Below are 19,491 nucleotides of genomic sequence, written 5' to 3'. Positions count from 1 at the left end.
TCCAGGGCCTAGAAGGATACTCTCATGGACATTTACGGAAACTGACGGGCCAGGGTCTGAACCTCTTTCTTGGTACTGGAAAATCCTCGACTGTGGACATCAGTGGTCCCTGTCCCATTAGGGCAGTGTATTCTAACCTCTCCATGTCATGTCAAGCAAAGAAAATGAATTAGATGTGTCAAGTTCTCTATGAACTCACGTGACTGCTCACTGCCAGAAGGTGCCACAGCCTCTAGCCACTCCAGTCCCACCCTGAGTTGAAGGTCTCAGTAACTTAGCACCTCTATAAGCTAGAACTCTCTACTCATTGGTAGCCCTTGGCAGGAGGTTGCAACTTAGGTTTGGCCAACTTTGAACGTTGAGTGAGTGATGAAAAGATTGGGGGTCAGAAAGGTGGCAGAGGCAGCATCTGATGGTGGCTGATGGAACCAGTGGTGGGGCTACTCTATGTTGCCTGGCCCCTTTTGGTCTTGTTTTAGGCCTGGTTGTCTAGCCTTCTGGTTAATCCTGAGACCCACCCAATATGTTTCCAATGAGTTCCTTCCACTTAAGACAGTCAGAATTGGCTCCTAATTGTTTACTACTGAGAACCTCAGCAGATATGTGTGTATCAGTATCATAGCAACACATGGGAAGGACTGAAAATATAGGTGTAAAATGATTGTGGACAGGTTCAAGGCTAATAGGTTTTTACCATCTAGGTCTCTAAATGAAAGTCTCATATTTTTGTAATAAAACTTTAAATTATGGCTTCCCTGGTGGCTCAGACAGTAAAGTATCTGCCTGCAATGCGGGAGACCCGGGTTCAATCCCTGGGTTGGAAAAGATTCCCTGGAGAAGGGGATGGCAACCTCCCACTGCAGTGGGAAGTGGCAACCCACTCCAGTACTCTTGCCTGGAAAATTCCATGGACTGAGGAGCCTGGTAGGCTGCAGTCCATGGGGTCGCAAAGAGTCGGACATGACTAAGTGACTTCACTTTTACTTTAATTATGTATTATAATTGTGCATGGTAGAAGAATTTTGTGATTTTTTTTCCCTCCTGTCTTTCTGGTAATAATTTTGGCAAATTATTGTATAGCCTTTTTCCATTTAGAACATCAGAATCACTTTTCTGTGTCTTCATCTTTAATAATGTATATAGCTACTTCAGGCTGTGCTTATGCAAGAGGCCTGGAAGGACTGGGTACGAAACTGTGTCCTGTATCCACTGGCTGATTCAAGAGGAAGGCGTGCCTATTCTCTCGTTAGCTGTCCACCTTCTTTTGGAGATTCCACTGCCCAGGCGGGATGCATTAAAAAATTTTTTAAAACAAATTTGCTAAATATGCTTCTGATTCCCTTGAGTGGAATCTCCTCAGCTAGTCCCTTCATGTTGGCCATTTAGCTTGCTCCCATGCTTGATCTATCAGTATTTCCTGTTGAACTTTTTTAGGCTTTCATTTTTTCAACACTTCGTGTTTTGCTACTTGGTTCTAATTTTTTGGTGGGAATATGTCAAAAGGCATGAACACCTTTATGTCTCTTTATAAATATGATGATGCTTCCCTGGTGGCTCAGCTGGTAAAGAATCCCCCTGAAATGTGGGAGACCTGGGCTTGATCCCTGGGTTGGGAAGATCCCCTGGAGAAGGAAATGGCTACCCACTCCAGTATTCTTGCCTGGAGAATTCTAAGGACGGAGGAGCCTGGCGGGCTGCAGTTCATGGGGTCGCGAAGAGTTGGAGACGACTGAAGCAACTAAGGATAGCACATAAACACGATGAATTTGTGGCTTTCTAAAATGATGTTGCTGTTTTCTGAAACTTTCAGGATAAGGAAGGGCCTGCTTTACAGAATCCTGAAATTTACACAACTGAAATCATTAATTTCTTGAGGCTGCCTGTTTGGTAAGTAACTAGTCACCCCTATAAAAAGCTTCCAATATAATATCAGCTACTTTTCTTCTCTCAGTTGTTCCTAAGCATATGTAAACTTCTAAATGGTTTCTCAGTGTGCCGACAGGAGAAAATACACCTTCGTAAATAAAACCTTGCTGACTACTTTAAGCAAGTTGGATGAGACTTGGAGCTCACTTATTCTACCTCGGCTGTTGCTGCTGCTAAGTCACTTCAGTCGTGTCCAACTCTGTGTGACCCCATAGACAGCAGCCCACCAGGCTCCCCCGTCCCTGGGATTCTCCAGGCAAGAACACTGGAGTGGGTTGCCATTTCCTTCTCCAATGCATGAAAGTGAAAAGTGAAAGTGAAGTCTCTCTGTTGTGTCCGGACCCTCAGCGACCCCATGAACTGCAGCCTTCCAGGCTCCTCCGTCCATGGGATTTTCCAGGAAAGAGTACTGGAGTGGGATGCCATTGCCTTCTCTGCTACCTTGGCTAGCCAATATTTAAATAAAGCTTGGCTTACAATTAACTCCTTACTGTAATATAAATGACAATCTTGGAACAATTTAAATACAATGACTTCATGTAATTTAAAGTGCAGTGGCTTGAAAAAAGTCATCAAGTGTTAGGTTAGAATTATCAGATATTTTTATTAAAGAGCAACAGGGCATCTAGTGGCTGGGTAATTCAGGGAGAAATTAGACTGAATGACTATTAGTTCTGGCCAGCCCTTGAGGGCCTTCAATTAAGTCACCATTTATCTACTCTCTTCAAGACAAATAATTCTCTATTCAGCAAGGAATGTTCTTTGCTTATTTGGCCAAACAATTACCATCATATCTTTGGAAGCAAACAAAACACTATAATTTATATCGTGTAGATTACACACTGTAAAGCTCGATTTTGCCAGCTAAGTAAAGGATAATTTAAGGAGAAGTGGTGAAAACAAAATAGTAAGGTTGGGAGGGGTCGGAGAGCAACGCTTGACCAGTTGTGCCAATCAGTCGACCAACCAAAGCACTGTTGGGAATTGCAAAGTAGGAAGTCCTATTTTTGACTCTGCTGGCCTCAGTGAATAGTTCCTTGTTTTAAAAATGGGCATAATTCATTGCTACCTAATAAAGATGTTTGTTATGAAAATTAACGAGTCTGCAAAGTGTTTGGACGCCTCTAGAAGCCCTTCCTGGAGAAGGAAATGGCAACCCACTCCAGTATTCTTGCCTGGAGAATCCTGTGGACGGAGGAGCCTGGTGGGCTGCAGTCCATAGGGTGGCACAGAGTCGGACACGACTGAAGCGACTTAGCATCCATGCATGCATTGGAGAAGGAAATGGCAACCCACTCTAGTATTCTCGCCTGGAGAATCCCAGGGACAGAGGAGCCTGGTGGGCTGCCGTCTATGGGGTCGCACAGAGTAGGACACGACTGAAGCGACTTAGCAGTAGCAGCAGCAGTAGCAGCATAAGCCCTTCCTAAATACAACTTGTAATTTCGTGTTCCTGCTCTCCGATGACATGCCACTCTTTATTAGCACTCCTAATAAATTAGTGACACCTTCTGCCACCAGAGGTTCACTTTTAAGGCCTCATAAAATTAATTAATAAGACGCTCCCTGGTTTAAGCGGGAGACTTTCCCTTTAGAAATGGGTATTAACATAACTGTGAAGGATGCGGAACAGTTGGGTCATCAAGAGGGAGGCGGCAAACAGGGCCCTGTCCCGGGGCACGAGCTCGAGCAGAACCCGGGCAAGCCCCGGACGGCTCACTCACGGACCCGATTTGGGCTCCGGGAGCCGGGGCGGTCCCGCTGGTCTCGGGGGTCCGCCGACCGGGCTCGCGGCTTTCCCAGCGGGGCTCGATTGCTTTCGCCTGGATGGGAAGCGGCCGGGCCGCGCCAGAGGCGACCCTACGGTGCCGGGGGCGGGGCGACGGCAACAAAAAGAAGTCAGGTAGGAGGAGAGTCTGCCGGGCGGGCGGGGCTCCCGGCAGAGGCGGGGACGCCAGCGGCCGGCCCGCCGGCAGCCCGGCGACCCTCCTCCGACCGCGCGCGTGCCCCTAGCAGCCCGAACCCGGCGCCTGGACCCGCACGGGCCCGCCCTCCGCCGCCCGCGCGGCCCCGCCCCTCTCCCGGCCCCGCCCCCTCGAGCTCCGGTCCCGCCCCTTCGCTGCACCGCCCGCGCGCTTCTTCTCGCGCTCCGGCCCTGCCCCCTCGCCCGGTCCCGCCTTCCGCGCCGCGCTCGCGCTCCGGCCCCGCCCCCTCGCAGCACCGCCCGCGCGCAGCGTCTCGCGCCGGCCGGGCCCGCCCGCAGGGAAACAGCCGCGAGAGCAGCGGCCGCGGCGGCCGGCACCGCGCTCTCATCCCCCGCCCCGCCTCGCTGCGGCCTCGGCGCCTTGTTCCGGGCCCGCGCTCCGGCTAACGTTCTCTCGGGGGCCCGGGGCCCGCCGCCCACCTACTGCCCCGGCTGCGAGCTCCCCAACCGTCGCGCTCCCTCCGTCTGGGCGCGCGGCCGGCCGCCTGCTTCCGGGGCGGGCGGACTGGGCGCCTGGTGCCGGCGGCCGCCGCCACAGCGCCCCCGGGAAGCGGAGGAGGAAGGAGAGAGGAGGCGGAGGCGGCCGCAGGCTGAGTCGCGGCCGGGATGTCCGGGCAGCCGCCGCCGCCGCCGCCGCCGCAGCCACAACAACAGCAGCAGCAGCAGCTCCCGCCGCCCCCGCCGGCGGCTGCGGCCCCCGTGCCCGGAGTCCTGCCGGCGCCCCCGGCCGTCAGCGCCGGCTCGTCTCCGGCCGGCTCTCCCGGCGGCGGCGGCGGCGGCGGCGGCTTGGGGGCCGCGGCGGCCGCCCTGCTCCTGCACCCGCCGCCGCCGCCGCCGCCGCCGCCGCCCCCGGCCACAGCGGCCCCGCCGCCGCCGCCGCCCCCGCCGCCGCCGCCACCCGCTTCGGCGGCCGCCCCCGCCGGCGCGACCCCCGCTCCCCCGGGCCTCTCCGCGGGCTCCGGCCCGGCCGGAGGCGCCCCGGCCCCGGCCCCGGCGGCGGGCGGCAGCGCCGCGGCGCCCTTCCCGCACGGGGACTCGGCCCTGAACGAGCAGGAGAAGGAGCTGCAGCGGCGGCTGAAGCGCCTTTACCCGGCTGTGGACGAGCAGGAGACGCCGCTGCCGCGGTCCTGGAGCCCGAAGGACAAGTTCAGCTACATCGGCCTGTCTCAGAACAACCTGCGGGTGCACTACAAAGGTGCGGGGCGTGCGCCGGGAGCCGGGGCCCGCGGCTCGCCCGCCGCTCCGGGGCCGGGCTCGGGGTCCGCGGGGGGCGATCGAGGGAAGGGGTGGTGAGGGTTAAGGCTCCCTGCGTGTAGAGTGGGAGCTGGTAATCCCAGGCCGGGAGCAGGACACCTCGGGGGAATCCAGGATGACAGGACATAACTCGCTTTCTGATTGCCTTTTGAGATAAATCGTCGGGCCGGGATGGAGGAAATCTGTGGGTTCTCAGTTAGGTTTACATTGTTCTCCAGGTGGTGGTGGGTCAGGCGCTCTCTTACGTGGGGGGCGGTGGGAGGGGTGAAGAGAGGCACGATTCTGGGGTATTAATTTCTAATCAAGGGAGAGCAGGGATGTATAGGGGGGGAGGAGTGATCCGTGGGGGGGTTTGCCCCAAATTAGGCCAGAGATTGTCTAGGGGAGACGACAAAAGGACCGGCGACCGAAGTTTGTCGTCCGTGTTATGTCCATAAAAGCAACTGGAGGGTGAGAGAGGTTGAAACCTCAGGAAGACGTGTTGTCTTGGGGGAGCAGAAACGTACCACTACCGATTGGAAATGCCCTATATTTGTATGTTGGCGTTATATAAAGTCTCTTGGAAAACAGGATTTATTTTTTGTTTTTAAACACGTTTTTTAGTGTTTTAAAGAAAATTGGCTTCTGTTTTCCACCTGCAGTTAAAAAAAAAAAAGGCCTTAGGCTAGTGCTCTTGTGTCCCTCCTCCCCTCACCTATCTCTCCTATGTAAAACAAAGCTTTAAGCAGATTAGTTGTATATAAAATTATTAATTGCCATGGGAATTTTTGAAATGTAGCCCAAATTAATAGCATGCATCAAGTTTACATTTCTGGGGGGGGGGGGTCGGAAATCAATCCATTATATCAGTCAATCTGAAAACAAATCCAGTTTTTTAGGCCCCAAACCTGCTGCTTTTACATTCAAAGCAGCCTCATTTTTGATTGGCTTCAAAGGGAGGGTCTTACTCAGATCCTAGTGACATGGATATAGAGGGTATAAACAACCATTGTGGTGAAATTCTTAAAGTTTACCGGACTGAAATTTGAGAAGAACCTTGATAAATAAGTTACTATTTAATCAGAAAGGAGAAATAGCCACAGAAATCTTCCAAATGATTTGGCAGCAAAGAATATGCACAAAAATAGGCCTTGTTGAATAGTTCTTCCTTTTATTCATAGATCCAGAGAACTTTCAATTTTAAATGCTATCTCTGGCTCTTAGTCTAAGTGACTGAAAATTTCAAAATACCAGACCTTTGTTTTTTTTATGTTAGGATGTTTTATTAATACCCTCCTCTGAAAGCTATTACTTTTGTGTTTTGTGTGAACATTGCTGTAACGAAGTGTTCGCTTCTGATCAGACTACCAGAATGCTTTTTGTTAGACTCGACAGAACTTGAAATTTTATGGTTGATGGTTGATAGTTAGCTTATAAAATCAGAGACAGAAGATACAGGGTATTATTGAACAAAGAATTCTAGCTTTCTGAATCCTGGCATCGTTTGTGATTTTAGGCATATTACCAGACAGGGCCTCAGTTTCTTCCTCTGAGTGATGAGACAGTTGAACTAGGGTTGGTAAGGAAATTTCCAGCTCTGAATTTCCATGGTATCTGAGATTTGTGATTATAGTTTATTTCGCACTGTAACATGCCTTGACTAGTTTGACTAACTCCTTTGACATAAAATTGTTGATTCAGGTCAGGGAAAAGTACAGCTTATGTGAAATTGGTTGGAGTTGGGAATATTTATGACACTGCTGCCTCGATTATTTTCCCTGTTGGCCTCTTGATTGCTTTCTGTTGTGTAATACTAAGATTCACTTTCTGAAACTTCACTGTTTTGTAAACATAAACCATTATTTTTGGAAAAAAAGATGTTGCTGTTGGTCATCTTTGCTCTCCCTTTCTCCTCCTCTCCTTTGTCCCTCCCTCCCCCTTGTCACAAGTGCAGTCCCTTCCCCGCTCTGCTTCGTCCTTGTTATTTTAATGTGTGCATGTGTGTTTTCCCTGTTGTTTTTCTGTGTGCCTTCTGAGTGGACCACGCGAGAAGTTACTGGGCATCTTAGCAGAGGAGAGAGGTGTCATAGGCAGTGGTAATCAAACTTCAAGGCACAAAATAACATTGAAAACTACTGTTCATAAAGTATTTTTTGCATGCTGTAAAATTTCAAAAGATTGAAGGTAGTTATTTTCCAGAATGGTGAGAATTTTCCCTACCTTTGAAAAAAGAGATCTCTTTTGCTCTGAATGTATTCTGGTTTGAAGATGTCGTTCTTCTCAGTAGGAATTAACTCTTTTTGGAAGCTGTGGGGTTCCTTAAGTGATTTGAGGGAATTGATGTTAAACAATGCCAGCCATGCAGACAAAGTTGATTAGATTGCAGGGGAATTGGGTGTGTTTACTCTTAAAATTTTTAAAAAGACTTCTTGTTTAGCAGTCATACCCCAACTGTTGAAATCCTTAAACATGGCCCCTTTTATTTTTAAAATTCTTGTTAGCTTTGAATAAATACAAATATGACAAGTTTAGACCTAGTTATAATGCTACGTTTATTCCAGCTAAAGCATTTTAACAAGTATGACAGAAGTTCTGACTGTTCTGGATGTTTCGGTTGCAGGTTGGATTTTTGTTTGTGACGTTACCACAGTCTGGATACTTTGCGAAGCTTTTTGATACATACACCAAGAGCATCTTACTGGATTTGGGTAGAGTGGTAGAGCTCTCGTTTAAGGCACGAGGCAGTGGGAGCACCTGGAAGCACCGCTCCCCACCACAGGCAGGCCGGGAGCGGAAGCTCGCGTTCAGACTCTGAACTCACTGTTCTTCAGTGTGTACGAGACGTAATTGTCTCAACTAGACAAAATCCAGTGATCACATTTAGAACTTTCTGGAGAACAGTTGACTTTGAAGAATAGTTGATGCTGAAAGTACTTCCTCTGGGGAAAGTGCTGCCGGGAGCACACTAATGCCATGGAAAAGTCCAGACACCTGGATTATACTGATTTAGGGCAGCTTAGAAGGAATGTGAAAGTTGGGAATGACAGGAAGAAGTAAATAGTGAGTGTCACCTTCTAATTGAAGCATTATTAACAGTAAGCAAATGGGTTGGACTTTTGGTTGCCCAGCTCCCCTCCCTCAGCATCACCAGGCAGCAGACCTCGAACACTCCCTAAATTTAATCGCCTAGCTAATTTCTTGCGCTTTAGGTAGAACAAATATCTCAACACATATTTGCTTGCTTACCAATACAAATGTCTTTTGAGATTTATGGGAGGTGATACAGAAAATGTTCTTTAAAAATCAAGGAATTTAAAAACTGAGTTTTTCTCTCCAAAAAAAAAAAACTTGCTTTGCCAAAATTTTGCTTTAAGAATGCTAGTTGAGGGGACTTCCCTTTCCATTGCAGAGTTGGATCCCTAATCTGGGAGCTAAGATCCCAGATGCCTTAGGGCCAAAAAGCCAAACCATAAAGAGAAGCAACATTGTAACAAATTCAATGAAGACTTTAAAAATAGGTCCACATCAAAGAAAATCTGTTTTGTTTTGTTTTTTTTAGGAGTACTTGTTGATAACTGCAAGAATTAAGTAATTCTGATAATCATATATATTTTTTTTTGTAGTGATGATTTATTAAGCAATTGATGTATATAGTGCTTGTTGAGAAGAAAATGGCACCCTACTCCAGTACTCTTGCCTGGAAAATCCCACGGACGGAGGAGCCTGGTGGGCTGCAGTCCATGGGGTTGCGAAAAGTCGGACACGACTGAAGTGACTTAGTAGCAGCAGCAGCAGCAGTGCTTGTCGTGTTTAGTCACTAAGTCATGTCTGGCTCTTTTGCGACCCTGTGGACTGTATAGCCCACCAGGCTCCTCTGTCCACAAGATTTCCAAGGCAAGAATACTGGAGTGGATTGTCATTTGTTTCTCCAGAACTACCCAACCCAGGGATTGAACCCACATCTCCTGTACTGCAGGCAGATTCTTTACCACCGACCCACCTGGGAAGCTCAACTGTCTATTTATTTAGCAAGCTTTTAGTGAGTATTTACTTTGTGCCAGGTTCTGAGCACTCAAAGGTGAGTAAGACACCGTCTTTGAATTCAAAGCGCTCAAAGGGCTTTGCGCAGTGTGCGTATTGGGGAGGTGTGTTACCCAGTGCTGTGGAAGATGGGAGGGGGGTCCACTGCAGGCTGCGTGGGCAGGGGTGAAGCTGGTGGGTGAGGGACAGCCTCTTGAAGGGGATGAGGCCAGTGGTTAGTCTTAAAAGATGGATATGATAAGGGGAGGAGGAGGGGCTGCACATTACAAGGGAAAAGGCATAAACGACAGTGTAGAGGCGAGAATGATTCTAAATGTTTGGATCTGTAAGCAATATGGGGTTGTTGGAATGTAAGTGTGTGACAAGGAACAGCTGGGAAAAGATCCAGCAGGGCCTTACAGAATATTTCATTGAGCTTGGATCTTATTTTGTAGGAGATGAAGAATCATCAGAAGATTTTAAATAGGAAGTGACTGGCTCATTTTCATCTTTGTCAGATTACACAACTAATTGGAAGATGGATTCAGGGGCCATAAGACTGGAAGTAGCAGACTCATTCAGAAGGCTGTTGCAGACCATAGAAGAAATAAGGACCTGAATTGGTTAGTCAGTGTTGGGTGTAGAGAAAAAAAGACATACCTGTGATCTGTATTGAAATCACCCTGACAGGATACAATGGAGTGATTTAAAAAAAAAAAAGCCAGTGCTGGGTGTCTGGCCCTATTAGTTTTTTGCAGTGAATCGTGAAGTAAATGTTGATGGCAAGGAAATATTACAGTGTATTTAGAGATAAGTAAAAATGTGAACCTCAGCCATGTGATCTGACTTCGCGTAAACCAGCGGAAGCCAAAGAAACAGCATTAAAGAAAGAACAGCTAGTGGTCTTCTGGAGCCAGTGAGGCGCAGTGTAAGCGCGCAGCTGGAGCTCACGATTTCCCCTTGATTGTAATGTTAGGTGACTCAGCGACAGTGCTGGTTTCTGGTTGTTTTCTTCTCTTCCCTACTAGCTGGTTTATCCTTTTTCCTGTTTTAAACTCCCAAGAGCCTTTTCAGGTTGGCCTAGCTAATGGCCATCATTCCCAGTTGGACAGATCTTTTCATTATATGCTGTGGTGCGAATTGGTGGCCTTCTCGTGGGTGCTCGTCTGTGTTGAGTCACCTGCAGGGGTGTGATGTTGTTACGAAATGTCCTCCTGGCACAAGGGGAGTGTGGGCCCCCCTTGTTTCAGTAGGGACAGTGTGGGGGTCAGTTTCTCCTCGGAAGGGCAGGCATTACCACCATGGACGGGATCCTGGGGGAGAGGTCAAGGTCATGACCGACTTGGGAGTCACCGCTAGCTGGTGGTTGGAACTCAAGTGTCTGAGAGAGAAAGTAAAGTGAGAGGAGCAGTGGGCTGAGCGTGGAATCCTGAGCCAACAGCAACATTGAAAACTGGAGGGAGCCCAAGGAGGAGCAGTTAAGAGGCACCTGCACAGAGGGGAGGGTTGTGTCACAGAAGCTGAGCAGAGGAGTGGAGTGTCAGAAATGAGGAAGTGAACTTGAGCGTCAAAGGCAACAGACGGGTTTAGTGAAATAGGCACAGGAGAGTTTCCACTGGATTTGGAAGTTAGGTCACTGTGACCTTAGGCAGAGCAGTGTGAAGTGGGTGACAGGGGCAGAAATCAGGGTGAATAGAAGGGACCAAGCAGAAAGGATGGTGAATACAAATTATTCTTGAGGAATGTAGACGAGGAAGGAGATTAGGTGGTACCTGGAGGGGAATGGAGGATAGGGCCGATTTTTTGTTTTTTCTTTGATGTGGCTGGTATTGTGACTCACTGATATCTGAAAATGAGCTTGTAACGTCAGCATATACGATGAAAATCCACATAATCAAAATTATCCCCGAGAATCCTTTGGACAGAACTGTGTTAGAGACTACTGTATCATTTCTAAGTAGGTCTCATTTTACTCTGGTTGTGGGTATAAAACTGAAGTGACAAGTTAGGTGACAGTAGTAAATGTCTACAGGATTTAATGTGTTTTAACAAATAAGATAAATAGTAATGATACCTGGTTTTATTACCGTAAAGTTAGGGGAGAAAGGTCATTGTGCTCGCCACCAGCCCCCGTGCATCACTCACAGTGCTTTGTAACACAGAGGCATATGGTTTATGGAACGTGTATGCATTTTGGGGACACTGTGCCCTTATAGCTTGAAGGGAAGGAGAGTAAAGAGGAGAAAGGTGAAAATATGAGCTTGGGAGGCTGGCAGAGTGAGGACATGGAGGGAGGAAAGTGGTTCAGAAGCTGAGGATGCTTGGCCTTGAAGAAGGGAGAAATACGTACTGGCCCTTCGATAATAGTGAGAGAGGCCACCAGTTAGCAGTAAGGCAGCGGAGAGGAGAACGTAACCACGTATAACGGTGGAGCCCCACTTAAGTCCCGTTTTGTGAGACAGGAGGCGAGGCAGTTTGCTCACTGAATTCAGATAGAGGACTTAAAGCCTAAGGTGAACGGTGAGGGTGTGAGCCATGTCCCTCATTCTGAAGATGTCTGTGTGCTGTGGATATCGGTGGGGGTCCCTGCTGACATCATTTGTTCATAGAGGTGACTATTTGCAAGATGTTTGGACGTGTATTTGGCAAAGGCCAGCCGCCTGGTGCACAAGTGGGGAAGATGGCTTGTAACATTGATTTAGGCTGTGGTTTTGCTGCCTGTGATGGAAGGGTAGGCATGTGAGGGAAATCAAGACATTTGAGCGCTTTAAAATAATTACCATGTATATTGTCCTGAAAGAGGAAAAACAAACAAGAAAGAGTTCAGTGAGCCGAAGTTCCCTGGATTTTGAAGTGCAGAAGTGAGTTCTTTAGGAAGGGGAGAGGATAGGAGGCTGTGTCCTGGGGAAGACGTCGACCTTGCCGCTGTAATGCCAGAATTCAGTTGCTGGGAAAACCTCATGTTTTCCACAGAATTGCACACTAAAAGTAACAGGGCTTTTGGGGAAAATAGGGCTGGGGCAGACCACTTAAAACCTGTGGAACTTTGTAACCAGAGCACTACAAAAATAACAGTTCTAATAAAATACAAGCCTGGTTAAATTCCCACTCCCATGTGTGCCTGATATCACAGGCTGCTGATCCCTCCTGGCGTTCAACCCGTAGGCCTGGTCTTCCCTGTTAGCGATGTAAGTTCCTGTTTAATCAAAAGTAAGCAACTGGGGTTTCCCTGGTGGCTCAGTGGTGAGGAATCTGCCTGCCAATGCAGGAGACACGGGTTTGATCCCTGATCCAGGAAGACCCCACGTGCCTTGAAGTAACTAAGCCTGTGCACCGCAACTCCCGAGCCTGTGCTCTGGAGCCCGGGAGCTGCAGCTACTGGAGCCCGAAAGCTCTGGAGCCTGTGCTCAGCAGCAGGAGAAGCCACTGCGGTGAGAGGCCCTCTCACTGCCGTGAAGAGTGGCCCCTGCTCTCCGCAGCTACGGAAAGCCTGCGCAGCAATGCGGACCTGGCACAGCCAAAAATAAATAAATTAAAATTATTATTTTTTAAGGTGAACCTTAATACATGCATTCCCCCCCCAAACTTTCAACGTTTTATTTTGTACTGGGGTATAGCCAGTTGACAGTGTTGTGATCGTTTCAGGTGACTGGCAAAGGGACTCGGCCGTCCATACACATGTATCCATTCTCTCCCACCGCCCTCCCATCCAGGCTGGCACATAACGTTGAGCAGAGGTCCACGTGCTGCACAGGAGGTTCTTACTGGTTATCCGTTTTAAGTATCGCAGTGTGTACATGAGCGTCCCAAAGTCCCTAACTATCCCACCCCTCATGCTGCAACCAGAAGTTTGTTTTCTCAGTCTTTCTGTTTTGTACGTAAGTTCGTTTGTATCATTTCTTTTTAGATTCCACATAAAGGGATATCATTCAGTATTTCTCCTTCTCTGTTTGACTTACCTCACTTGGTATGACGCTCTTTGGGTCCATCCATGTTGCTGCAGATGGCATTATTTCATTCTTTTTAATGGCAGAGTAATAGTCCATTGTATATGTGTTCCACATCTTCTTTATCCTTTCCTCTGTCGATGGGCATTTAGGTTGCTTCCATGTCTTGGCTGTTGTAAACAGTGCTACAATGAATACTGGGGTGCATGTTTTTCTTTTGGATCACAGTTTTCTCTAGATCCATGCCCCTGAGTAGGGTTGTAGGTCATATGATAGCTCTATTTAAGGAACTTCCATATTATTCTCCACAGTGGCGATACCAATTTACATTCCCACACAGTAGCAGGAAGGTTCCCTTCTCTCCACACCCTCTCCAGCATTTGTTATTTGTGGATTTTTTGATGATAGCCATTCTGAGCAGTGTGATGTGATGTCTCATTGTAGTTTTGGTTTAGTACATATTTTTAAAAAATTACTTGAGAGAAAGGTTGGGGGGATCCCAGGATAGAATGTGAAATGTGACAAAGCAGTCTAACTATACTGCAAATATATGAAACAGTCTCAGGAAAGGAGGGAAAAGGTGCTGACAAGTTACTGGAAATCAGTGGAGTCTATAAAACTAAAAAAGGTAAATGAAAGTAGATAAGCGCCAAATTCTTGTTGATAAGCTGTACCTCAGGGGGATATGGGTTAACAGTTCTGATACTATTATCCACGTAAACTGGAATTTAACGATTAAATCAATGGATGGTGGACAGTAGGAGCTAGGTTTCTCAGCATTGAAGTGGTTAGAATGATCCATGTGGTAATGGATTAGAGTTGGTTGTTTAGTTTAATATTTACACAGATAATTACATAAATTATATAGATGTGTATAGCGTGTATACTGAAGTGAAAGTGTTAGTGTCCGACTCTGCGACTCTGTGGACTGTAGCCCGCCAGGCTCCTCGGTTCATGGGATTCTCCAGGCAAGAATACCAGAGTGGGTTGCCATTCCTTCTCCTGGCGTCTTCCCAGCCCAGAGATTGAACCCATGTCTCGTGTCTCCTGCATTGGCAGGTGGATTCTTTACAGCTGTGCCTGGGAAGCCCAACAGTGAGTGTACCTAGTATCTAGATCTCGGATTCTAATGCCATTTGTCCATAAAAGGAGCCAGGGCTGCTTAGAGAAATGACTGATTCTAGGACTGGGGCAGGAAATCAGCCAGATGAGCTTCCAGCATCTGCATAGCCAGAAAGTAACAAAAAATAAAAAAACACAAATGGAGGGGTATCAGAGCGCCAGAGCCGCCAACTGAAAAGCGCCCAGTGGCTGAACGGGGCACAGCTGAGGAGCAGGAGACACGAGCTGGCCTTGAACGGTAACCCGAAGTGTAAAACAAGTAGGCATGAGATGCATGAATCCATATGGTTATAAACAGAGAAGTATTGCAGCACTTTTGGTCTGTGCTGCTGTTGAATTTTTCCCAGATGGCTTAATATGGTGGTTAGTATAGCAGTTTCTGAAGCCACCAAACACCAGGGACAATAGGAATACACTTCTGTAGGAATCCCAGCTCTTTTGATTTAGGTCCTTTTGTATATTGCTGAAATTTTCCCTTTAATTCATTAATGTACTGGGGAAAAGCTGTTATGAACCGAATGACTTCTTTATTCTGCAATCATTCCCGTATTTATCAAGTGCATGTGAGCTAATTTGTATTCAAGAAGTGTGTTCAGTAGCAAGATAGACTTTATTAGAATTTGATGTTTCTGCCGTGGAGTAGTTTCAGGTGATGTCTGAATCCAGAGCATGGCTCCAGGAAGAATGGTCAAAATTAGAGTGGAAGTCCATGGGGAAAAAAGAGGTCCAGGAATTGAAATGCAGAAACAATAAAATAATCACATATGAGTGTTATGTGTGTGAATGTTGTATGGAGGTCCTGTAAACAAGGTTAGACTGAGTCAGAGAGATTAGAGAAAGAACAGTTGAGGAAGTAAATCTTCAGCTGAGATAGAAAAGCTGAGAAGGAAGGGCACCGCTCTCCAGTTCGAGGGAGTTGCGTGGGCACTGCCTGGCCTGGCCAGGGTGGCTGGAGCCAAAAGGAAGAGGTGGGAAACGCAGAGGGAGGGAGAGGTCAGACGGGGTTTTCAGGAAGTTTATCTTTTTCTCGGCTGAAAGGGAGGACGTTAGTCGTACTGGAGGCTAGTGGTACAAGGAAGACTGAGGTATGTTTTCAGAACGGCACTTGGCTGCTCGTTGGAGAGCCGTGGGTTCTAGGGGTGGGGGCTTTATTCAGAACCGTCCAGTTAAATGCAGTCAGCAGATGGTGTGCAAGGGAGCCTTAGAATCCTGAAGCAACACATGTGTTTTCTTCTTAAACCATCTAGAAAACACTTAACCTTGAAGACTGTGGTTTTTAAAATGTGCACTTTGGTAATGTGAGGTTGTACTTTGGTTACCACAAAATTTAAGGTAATATACTTCCGGCCGACAGATGTTATTAGAAACAGGCCCTTTGCTATGATATTACTAGTCTCACCTAAAAATAGTATGCATCCTTTTAATCTTACATCTCACCTTTCTCCTGGGTCTTTACCTTTTAAAGTTCATTTTAAAATGAAGCAAATCCTTTTAACCTTTACAGAATTTTTCTATAGTGTCTTGGTAAACCATAATATACTAGTCTTGGAGACCTAAGATTGTGTAATTCTTTACAGTTATTTTTGCACAGTAGTAAAATGTAGGCGATTTTAATTCAGACATGGATTTAATGCATGATTCTACCAATTTGGGGCAAGTTATATTACCTCTGTAAGAATTTCTTCATTTTTAAAAAATGAGGTTGTTGCTGCTGCTGCTGCTGTCGCTTCAGTCGTGTCCGACTCTGTGCGACCCCATAGACGGCAGCCCACCAGGCTCCCCCGTCCCTGGGATTCTCCAGGCAAGAACGCTGGAGTGGGTTGCCATTTCCTTCTCCAATGCATGAAAGTGGAAAGTGAAAGGGAAGTCGCTCAGTCGTGTCTGACTCTTAGCGACCCCATGGACTGCAGCCCACCAGGCTCCTCGGTCCATGGGATTTTCCAGGCAAGAGTATTGGAGTGGGCTGCCATTGCCGTCTCCAAAAATGAGGTTAAATTATACCTATTTCACAGATGTTGAATGAGAAAAAATCTATACAAAAGCACCTAATGCTTTGAGAGATTGTTTACGCTCAAATATTAGTTTTCTTTTTCTTTTCTCATAGAAGTAGCTTAAATAGGAAGTGGGAGTACTTGTGAAGTGATCCCAGAATGCCATGGTAACTAAATCCTTCCTGTGGGTTCAGGGCTTGCTCTGGATCAGGCTTCTTGAATTTAAATTCCAGCACAGATCCTGGTTTGGGACTCTCACTCAGCAGTGAGACCTGAGTTTCTTCCTTTGGCTTCCTCAAGTGTGAAATGGTAATAAATAGTACCTACTTCATGGGTTGTTTTGAATATTAAATGAGCTAATAAACACAGTGCTTTTATTTGCTTATTTACCATTTTCAAAATCGAAGTACAGTTAGTTTACATTGTGTGTGTGTGTGTCAGATGCAGCATGGTAATTCAGTTACACATGCATATAGATTTTCTAGATTCTTTTCCATTGTAAGTTATTACAAGATATTGAATATAGTTCTCTGTGCTGTGCAGTAGGTCCTTGTTTGTCTGTATAGTAGTGTGTGTATGTTAATCTCAAACTCCTAATACATCCACCCCAGCCCCATCCCTTTTGGTAACTGTAAGTTTGTTTTCAATGTCAGTACAGTGCTTTTAGAATGGTGCCTTTCACGTAGTATTAAATATACGTCATCTATTATCACATACTGTTAATAAGTATAGTTTCAGATTCCCTTATCCCTAAAAGTTTTGAGCACGTCTCTTCAGAAAAGCCAAAACCAAAATAAAGACTGGTCGATTTAGGACTCCTGGGTTAATTGGGGTTTTCTTTAGATTTATTTTTAGCTGTCTCAATTCTAAAAATGGTTTTCCTTTACATGACCTTTTCCCAGGCAGCTCAATTATTTGAACATAATTTTACTGTAGAAGATGTTTTGCTGAAACCATAATTTATAAAATTTCAGTTTTTAAAAAGTGATTAGCATATCATTCTTCAGATTTGTGCTGTTATATTTTTGTTCCACTTCAGTTCAGTTCAGTCGCTCAGTCGTGTCCGACTCTTTGCGACCCCATGAATCGCAGCACACCAGGCCTCCCTGTCCATCACCAATTCCCGGAGTTCACTCAGACTCACGTCCATCGAGTCAGTGATGCCATCCAGCCATCTTATCCTCTGTCATCCCCTTCTCCTCCTGCCTGCAATCCCTCCCAGCATCAGAGTCTTTTCCAATGAGTCAACTCTTCGCATGAGGTGGCCAAAGTACTGGAGTTTCAGCTTTAGCATCATTCCTTCCAAAGAAATCCCAGGGCTGATCTCCTTCAGATGGACTGGTTGTGCTGTTACATTTTACTTGCACTTAGCTCAGTGTAAATATTACCTACTTATGTTAAAGCAGTTATATCAGCATCTGTACATTGCCACTTCCATTGTTATCTTCCTAGCTAAGTTTATCACCTCTCAGTTGTCCTGGGCTGAAAACTTGTGTCCATAATATGTATACTTAAGACCTCTTTGAATGGTAGTAGACGAGAGTGGCTGAGCTCATTCTGCTGCTTTTAGGCCGTGTGACCATGTGCTAATTGCACTGCGAGTGCACACTCAACTGTTTAATGGTAGGATATGCATTGATATTTGACAGAGCATGTGGTAAGAAAAGATATGGTCTCATTGATGTGTGATGGTTATTGTATAGCCAATATAGTTTTTGACTTAAAAGAAGGGTTTAGTTTTAAAACAATCATGTTAAATTTAAGAAGGGGAATTCTGCTACCCATGAAGGTAGTGGTATAGTGTGACTGAAAGATTAATGACTGTACTGGGTGAAGCATATCTAACTGGAACACCTGAGTAATGACTTAGAGCTTTATTTCTCATCAGCTCTTTTGGGGATTGTGGGGCTTGTCTCATTCACTCTGAGTACTTTCTGACAGGCTGCTTCAGCTTCTGTCTTTACTCTTCTGGTGGTTTGTTTTTTTTTTTCTTCTGGTGGTTTTATGGGCATATTTGGGCATATTTTCTCTTGCTCACATGGTTTTGTTCACACGCTGGCTTTCAAGATAATTTGTGTCTTGGGTGATAGACATAGTGGGGGATGTGATATTAGTGAATAAAATTCTCTGCGATTAGATTGAGGAATAGCTAATATGTAAAAGTTTAAAAGCCATTGTCTGGTTTTGTCAGCAATAGTATGGTATATTCATTTCCTTTCTTAAAAAAGAAAAGACAACTGGAGGGCAGATATGCTTCTCAGTAGGCTGTGATTGACCACAGAGCTTTTATGGATCAGCCTCTGTATAGAATTAATGATCAAAGTATGTCAAAGAACAGCTTTGTAAATTCTTAAAGTAAGAAAGCTGTTTCACCAATTCAATCTAATTGTATATGTCAATGATATAGATGCTTCTGGTTTAAAAAGGTCATTTGGCAAAAATGTGTTGTTTAGGAATTTTACAAATTATATGCAAATTTAGATATAATAAAATGAATCTCATTCTCATCATGTTCTTAAAGTGTATCCTTTTGTCTCTTAAAAGTATTGTTTACCTTAAAATATTTTTTTAATTTGCAAAAAGGATTACTAGGTTCAACGTGCTTATTAGATTCTGAAATTTCACCAAAACTAGTAACTGTGAAGAGTTCCGTGTTTAACTTGTGCTGTTTTGCATATTGGATTAATTGTGATTAGAGTGTTACTAACTCTTTGATTATTTGTACTGATGAGAGTAGAAATGTATATATCATTCAAAAGCTGTGTTCGTTCCTGAGTTAAGATTTTCACTTGAATATCTGTCTTGATTGTCTTTCTTCCTGTTCCTGATGCAGGTCATGGCAAAACCCCAAAAGATGCGGCTTCAGTTCGTGCCACGCATCCAATACCAGCAGCCTGTGGGATTTATTACTTTGAAGTAAAAATTGTCAGTAAGGGAAGAGATGGGTAAGTGTAAATTTTGGTGGGAAAAATCTATTTACAGGTAATTATTTTTGTTTTCATTCATAACCGTTTATGATGTAATTGAGAAATTTGAATTTTTTGGAAAATTTTGGTAATTGAAAGAGTGGAATCTGAATATTCTAGTATAGCAGGTTTTATCTGGTTCTGCTTAAATAGTCATTGAAGTTAACACTTGAGTTGATAAAATTACCAGATTTTTCTGGTAGGTTTCTTGTTAAAACGGAGAATTGGAATAAAACAATAGAAAGTTAATGACTCATTTTCCATGCCTTTCTTACACTGCCATTTTCTGAATTCCACTGAGA

The 19,491-nt window shown here is 45.6% G+C and overlaps 1 protein-coding gene across 1 annotated transcript in view; it reads left to right on the top strand.

The window, feature by feature from the left end:
* The first annotated feature begins 4,182 nt into the window (after nucleotides 1-4,182).
* The window catches only part of RANBP9 (RAN binding protein 9), a 72,602-nt gene continuing 57,293 nt past the window's right edge, over nucleotides 4,183-19,491 (top strand). Inside the window, exons 1-2 of the mRNA XM_055570631.1 lie at nucleotides 4,183-5,105; nucleotides 19,057-19,168. Coding sequence (XP_055426606.1) covers nucleotides 4,517-5,105; nucleotides 19,057-19,168 — 701 coding nt within the window. The 5' untranslated portion in view covers nucleotides 4,183-4,516. The remainder of the gene's footprint in view (nucleotides 5,106-19,056; nucleotides 19,169-19,491) is intronic.

Source organism: Bubalus kerabau, chromosome 3 (assembly GCF_029407905.1).
Source record: "Bubalus kerabau isolate K-KA32 ecotype Philippines breed swamp buffalo chromosome 3, PCC_UOA_SB_1v2, whole genome shotgun sequence".
Taxonomy (NCBI): domain Eukaryota; kingdom Metazoa; phylum Chordata; class Mammalia; order Artiodactyla; family Bovidae; genus Bubalus; species Bubalus kerabau.
The sequence above is the reverse complement of the archived record's forward strand: the minus strand, read 5'-3'. Positions and strand labels throughout refer to the sequence as shown.